Source organism: Oratosquilla oratoria, chromosome 12 (assembly GCF_046742065.1).
Source record: "Oratosquilla oratoria isolate Oo_2021 chromosome 12, ASM4674206v1, whole genome shotgun sequence".
Lineage (NCBI taxonomy): Eukaryota > Metazoa > Arthropoda > Malacostraca > Stomatopoda > Squillidae > Oratosquilla > Oratosquilla oratoria.
The window spans coordinates 56,150,037-56,157,536 of NC_134788.1; the positions used below are offsets into that span (position 1 = coordinate 56,150,037).

A 7,500-nucleotide genomic window follows, 5' to 3' on the forward strand; every position below is an offset into this window, starting at 1 on the left:
ATTATGAATTCATCATTGGAGCTACACATGTTATGAATAATCATAATCTGAGCAGATTCACAAAATGGACATGAAATTGATGCCATATGCCTCAGATCCAGTCACCATGTACCGTATTTTTCGGACCATAAGGCGCGGGCAAAATCCTTAAAATCGGCCAAAATCGGGTGGTGCGCCTTATGTGTGGCTTCAGTGCAAAAAAAAAAAAAAAAAAAAAAAAAAAAAAAAAAAAAAAAAAAAAAAAAAATGCCTCGGACAGCGACTCATTATTTTGACACGTTTCGTAGCTAGCCTGCCGACGGCGACAGTGTATAGGCCTAGCAAAAGTTCCAACCAAGTTATAACCAAGATGCATGTATCTTGACAAGAAAATTGCGAAAACTTTGACAGTTTTCGAGTCCATGCCACCGCATTCACTCACGCTATGGTTATGACATGATAGCGTCCACAACACAGACAGCCATTTTGCATTGGTCTAGTCTCGCTCCACTCGGACTGTAGTCATTTAGGTATTTTTTTTAGTTTCGACCATGGGCGCAATATGGCAATATAAAATTAATTATTAATTTTGTAAATTAAATGTATCAACATAATATGGTCTTTTGTGGGCGGAAATGAAAATAAAAAGTACCTTGCTACAAGCAAATATGCTAATGAACGAAGTCGGTAGGATAGGATTGGGATGCCAACGTCTCTCACCACGACGACGACGAGGACGAGCCGGATGGCATTTAATTTGCAGGTAATGTTTTATTAAACACAGGTTAGGTTAGACGAATTTATCACCCTTTCATTTCTTCGACGTCGGCATCTATCATAAACATGGCGTTCCATGCGTCCAACACGACTTCGTTACTTATGACATCAGTTTTTGCACCTTTTTTTTTTATTTCCGCTCACAAAATTGCATATTACATTGATACATTATAATTTACAAAAAATTAATAATTAATTTTCTATTGCTATATTGCGCCCATGGTCGAAACTAGAAATTACCTTCATTTGTAATCTTGTGTTTTTAAGTGAATAGAGAATTCGGGGAATAAAACTGCTAATGTTGGTTTTATTCCCCACAATTCCCGTAACGTGTTTATGTTGTTTTTTAGGGGTATTGGCAGGGTACCGTCCATGGAGGTGGTCTGACTTCACTGACCAAAATAAAAATATATATAATTTATTTTTGTAATTTTGCTCAATCCCAACCGATTTTTCTTATTCAACAACGGAAATGTTCAGTTCTGAATGCACTCACATATGCATGATTATCCGATGACGAGACCAGGTGCGCCGTATGGTCAGATGCGCCTTATGTAAGGACGGGGAATAGCAAATTACGGGTGCGCCTTATGGTAACGAAGCGCCTTATGGTCCGAAAAATACCGTATTCTGTACCCAATGCTAGAAACAGTTCAGACAGCTGTAACAAAGTTTTATCTTTGAGTGATTTATTGGCTCACCTGGTGGTCATGACCACTTTGAGGCTTTTTTTTTCAGGACATCAGTTTACAGATTGATTGGCAGTTTTATGTTAGATATTGATTATATGCCTCACTTCTCAACAATAGTCCCAACAAAATATCCAATCCAGTATCTTAGTATATACAAAATAAGCTGAAACCTACCTCTAACTCCTCAAAAATCCTTACATACATAGAATTGTGTGTGAATATATAATTAAGTATTGCAGCAGAATCCCAACAATTCAACCGTTACCTACCCTTTCATGGTGTACATGAACTTTGAGTAATATTATGAAGATAGTTTTGTCTTATCAAAATTTAACTAACCAGTGTAGAGAGAGTATATATATAAGTTGTTTGTGTCCTTACTGCAGGTTTTGTATCTAGGGTATGATCTAAATATTTTGTTTATTTCTATTTTTTTTCCCAAACAGATTAAATTTATCTAGTAAAATCTATGTAACTTTTTTTTTTTTTTCAGAGTACATGAAGAAAAAACACTCTCAGAATCATTCACAGCAAGGAATAATAACTTGGTTCGAATAAGGAAATAGAAAATTTAACCATGAGTATGTCTTGTTGGTTTCTTTTGTGACAACTTTAGAATAGGTTTTTTCTTGTTGTTTCTTTTCCCTCATTAGTTGAATTTTCATGTTCAGACTCACAGAGGACATTGTGACTGTGTAAGATTTATTTCCTCAATAATATTTTCTATGAAAGTGAGAAACTAGATGTATGTAATATACACTTTATATGCACTTTTCAGTATGGGTTCTTGATATATTGGGACAAACAGATAAGAACTCTTATAAATTTTCTCTTTACTATACTTTATATTTAATAGCCAATAGTTTGAGTCTGCATTTTGGTTCACAAAATTGAGAAGTCACAGTTATAACGTTTATCCTTTTTCTGGTTGGTTTTATTTAAATGGATGTGCAAATTCTTACAGATAGGAGACCTGTGTGTACTTAATGTGAAGCCTCATTCCATCCTGCTAGTAAATTGAAAGTGGTTGTGAGAGAAGATATACGAGTGAGAGACCTCACAGATGTAGGCTACTCTCTGTGAAACTTCATTTTCATGTCCATTAATAAGAAAAGCCATATGAAAACTCACACAGAGGAGAAAACTCATGAATTTACTCATTAGTTTCATGTTCCCACTCATGTCCTTTAAATAAGTATTTGAGTATTTGGAGGTGAAACCTTTTAAGTTAACTCTTTGTTATGCTTCATTCATCAATTATTCTGGAAAGGCATATGAGAACAAAGGAGAAGTATCATTGATGTACTCCATAATATATTAATTTCCCACTCGTATGAGAAAGTACTAAGGAGTAAAGCCTCGTAAATGTGCATGTTGTGGAACTTCATGTACCCAGTTTTGTTATCTTAATCTGTATGAGAAGTGAACTCTTCATGTAGAGCTTCATTTCTAGTGCTAATATTTTGGGAAGGCATATGAGATCTGCATAGGAGATGATAATCAAAAACTGATTATGTTTTTTTTTTTTTCTTATCTCATGAGGTTGTGAAAAGATGAAATGTTATAAAAGAGAAACATCATAATTGTAATCTTTGTGAAGTATTTTCCAATTCTGATGATGTTAACAGCTACATTAGAACTAACAAAAAGGGGAATGCTCATAAATGTAATATTTGGTATGCATCATTTTAGCAATATGATGGTTTTTGCAGCCTTATGAAAACCAGAGAAGCCCCTCAAAGTTTCTAATACATTTACTTTCTTTGTTAGTAACTTGAATATCCCCATTCTTCATAAATGCTGTCATTGTGATGCCTCATTTTCTGTCTTGTCATCTGGAAAGCCATATAAGAATGCATAAAACTTCATATATTCTGTCAGACTATCTGAAAAGATGAAAACAAACACAGAGGAAAAATCTTACAGATTTTTTCTTGTGAGACAATATCTGAATCTGGCACAATGGAAAGTTGTATCAGAACTCACACTGAGGAAAATCCTTTTAAGTGTTCTCTTTATGAATCTTCATTTTCCACGTCTGGTTGGTGAGGAAAACCACACGAAAACTCACACAGGATGAAAACCTAAGAAACGTGCTATTTGTAAAGCTTCCTTTTTCAGCCAGGAAAACTTGCGAGTCCTATGAAAACTCAGAAAGAGAAAACTTATGAATGTGGTGTTTGTAAAGTGTCATTTTCTCACCCGTCTAATATGAAAAGCCACGTCAGAACTCACACAGGGGACAAACCTCACAGTTGCACTCTCTGTACGGCTTCGTTCTCCCGCTCGGATAATCTGAAAAATCACATGAGAATTCACACGGGAGAACGACCGTACAAATGTCCTGTGTGCATCGCAGGATTTTCTCGATCCAGCGGTCTGAAAAGCCACATGAGGACCCACACGGGAGAAAAACCTCACGAATGTTCTTTGTGTCAAGCTTCATTTTCTGAATCGGAAAATTTGAAAAATCACATGAGGACCCACACACGAGAAAAGCCTCATCAATGTACTCTTTGTTTAGCCGCATTTTCTCGCTCAGATACTCTGAGAAACCACATGAAAATTCACACGGGGGACAAGCCTCATAAATGTAGTCTTTGTAACACTTCGTTTTCTACATCTCGTAATCTGATAAGACATGCGAGAACCCACGCGGCAGAGAAACCGTACAGGTGTACATTTTGTGTAGCTTCGTTTTCCGAGTTTAGTCATTTGAAAATCCACACGAGAGCTCACACAGGGGAAAGGCCTCACAAATGTTCTCTTTGCGATGCTTCATTTTCCCGCTCTGGCCACCTGAAAAACCACATGAGCACCCACACACAAGAAAAGCCTTACCATTGTACCATTTGTGAAGCTTCATTTTCTCGGCCAGATTATGTGAAAAGGCACATGAAAGCTCACACGGGGGAGAAGGCTCATAAATGCAGTCTTTGTGGTGCCTCATTTTCTCAGGGTAGTGCTCTGACAAAACATTTGAGAACTCATACGGGAGAGCCTTATAAATGTAATCTTTGTAAAGCTTCATTTTCAGACTCGGGTAGTCTGAATATTCATACGAAAACTCACAAAGCAGAGAGACCTCGTGAATGTACGCTTTGTGATGCTTCATTTTATCGGTCTGGATATCTTAAAAGCCACATTTGTAGTCACGCAAAAGAAAAGCTTCATGAATGTACTTATTGTGAAGCTTCATTTCCTGATTCTGATACCCTGAACAAGCATATACATGCTCACACACAAGAGAAGCTCTTTGAATGTGTCATTTGTGAAGCATCATTTCCTGTTTTTAGATTTCTGCAAAGGCATTTGGAAACTCACAAGGGAGAGAATCCTCCCAAACATATGCAGTGTGAGGTTTTATGCTCTTCTGATGATCTGAGTAATGAACCTTCCTTCTCGTATTCTGGGGATCTGGAAAATCATAACAGGACAAACGATAGCGGTAAACCTTCAAAAACCATTGGCAATGAATCAATAAGTATCAAGGAAGAAGAGATCGAGGAGATGGCTAATACAAATGGAGTTTTACATGATTTTGCAAGCACTTGGGTAAAGGATGGCATAGAGGTCAAAGAGGAATACCATGAGTTTTTAAAAGTGGAGCAAGACTTAGTCATATAATTGCTTTTGTGGCTGCAAATGGAGGGACACTTCTTAGTGTATGATGTTGCATGTTGCACATATACAGTATGTGATATTTTGTGTAGTGTTGAATCCCTTTGAAAAAAAAAAAGTCATTTTCTGAGGCATTGTTGGGAGGCTTTATTTCTTAATTGTATCATGTATTTCTGCACATACATGAAGTATTAATTGTAAGAAGAGCTCTTATTAATGTTACAGGTAAATATAGTTCTTATATTGTTTATATGATGAATTTGCCAATGTCAAAACTGATTTAAGAATTGCTTGATTTTTTTTTTTTTTTTTTTTTATAAAATGTAATAATTATTTTGGATTATTATTTTATTAAAAATTTTATATAGTGGATTTGTTCATGATTATCCCCTTCAATATCAATCAAATTCTTGTGGGCAGCACCAGCTGCCTGATGTACAATGATTCAATGATGCATCACAATACTTACATTATGAAATATAAAGTTACAGCGGTAGTACTCATTCTCTTTCGCTCTGAATATTAACAACCACAAAAAATATGATCAAGCCAGTTCACAGAATATGGGAGTCATTTGGCCACATCTATAAAGTAAATAATCAAGATGCCAATGCCAGCATCTTCATATACCCACTCGTGCCTAGGCATCATAGTATGGAAAGGGTTATAATCCTTTTTCATTGGATAATGATAAAATTCATAAACAATGTTATGCAAATTTCAATAATTGTCAATAATTTTGTAAAAAAAAAAAAAAAAAATTGCATAACCTCTGTATAGGTTAGCAATATATATATACACATATATATATACATACATGTGTGTGTGTATGTATATATATACAGTTGCTATGGCTCAGTTGGTAAGGTATTGGTTTGGCATCAAGCAAGGTCTCAGTTTGATTCCCAGAGCAACTGTTGGAAATTATTTATCTGTGTGTGTATACACATATATATACATATATGTATATAAAGAAGGGGTGATGAAAGATCAGTAAAATGTGGAAGGCAGAGGTGGAGGAAGTGAACATGAGGGGATGAACAAGGATGAGATGGATGGGGTGAAGTTGGGGGGGGGGGGCATTGAGAAAGAGGGTAATATATCTTGAGTAAGGAAGGGAAAAAGCAGGAGATAGGGATGAGTGGAGAGTGATTGTGTATAGATGATAATATTATTATAATATTTTTTTTGCATCCGACCTAGATATGGATCAAAAGGTCTCCTGTCGGCATGCTTTGCCTTTGTAATCCTTTGTAATGTGTGAATGATATTTTGACACAGCCCAAAGGGATTTCTCCGTCTTCTCTTTCAGTATGAGGGGATGGAGAGGAGGATTACCAATTAATTGAAGCACCCTTTGTGTGGATGTAATGTGTCCTCCTACATTGCTTCTAACCCAGGGTAGTGGGCAGGATACAGGGATGGCTCATCATCCATGAGGAGCTAATATGAAAGAGGGGAAAAAGGTGGTGGACGGGAGGGGAATGGGTGGGAGTAGGTACATGGCTTTGACTTTGGGTACTTGCCTTATTAAGGGGAAAAAGCTCTTGTTATATAGATAGTATATATATGTATATATACATTTTCTCACCTCAGAAAATACCAGTGCATGCCTTGGCAGTTGCCAACATTAATTAACCTTTTCCATTCCACTCTATCTTTAAACATTTCCATCTCAACAGTATCACACCTACTCTCTGATGCAGCCTTCATGCCATCCATCCATCTACTGCTTGGTCAACCAACTGGATGTCTACCATGTGGATTCCATTTCATATAAATATTAGCTGGTCTCTGGTCATGCATACTGTTAACATGTCTAAACAACATTTTTATTCTTTGATTTCTAACACAGCTGTCACTTTCAGATCTTCTCTAATTTTACCCTTTCTTATTCTATCCAGTCTAGTTACTCATTTGATCAATCTGAGCACTTTCATTTCTACAGATTGAATCAGTAATTTTGTTTTTGTGTTTAGTGACCATGATTCCGATCCATATGTGAGAATCGGTTTTAAAACAATATTAATCATAATCGTCTTCCACTGAATGGGTACATGTCTATTTTTGAATATTAGATACATATTGAGGTTTCTGTTGTATTTACTAATTTCATTGTTGATTTCAATCTGCTGCAGGATTTCTTGGTTAAATATGGCTCCAAGATATTCAAATTTCTCCACTTGCTTTAGTTAAATTCCATCTATTGTAATACTGTACTCTTCCTTTTGTTTTCCAATGTGCATAACCTCTGTTTTTCTGGTGTTAAATCTTCATTCCCTTTTCTATCAAAGCCCTGTTCCACCTATCCACTTCATTCTGAAGGTCATTTTGATTTTCTGTCACATCCACCACATCATCAGCATAGGGTAATGTTACTTCACTTTGTTCTCTCACACAAATCTCCTTCATCCACCAATTCATATGTATG

General features: G+C 36.2%; 1 protein-coding gene across 1 annotated transcript; it reads left to right on the forward strand.

Annotated features, from left to right (window-relative positions):
* The first annotated feature begins 3,584 nt into the window (after positions 1–3,584).
* Positions 3,585–5,354, forward strand: LOC143030786 (uncharacterized). The gene has a single exon (XM_076194003.1). It carries the CDS (start codon positions 3,591–3,593, stop codon positions 5,073–5,075), a length of 1,485 nt encoding a protein of 494 aa, XP_076050118.1. The 5' UTR covers positions 3,585–3,590; the 3' UTR covers positions 5,076–5,354.
* Positions 5,355–7,500: the final 2,146 nt, after the last annotated feature.

Bases quoted from the DNA above. Each gene is read 5' to 3' on its own strand.
- LOC143030786 (XM_076194003.1), top strand. From the start codon at position 3,591: ATGAAAACTCAGAAAGAGAAAACTTATGAATGTGGTGTTTGTAAAGTG.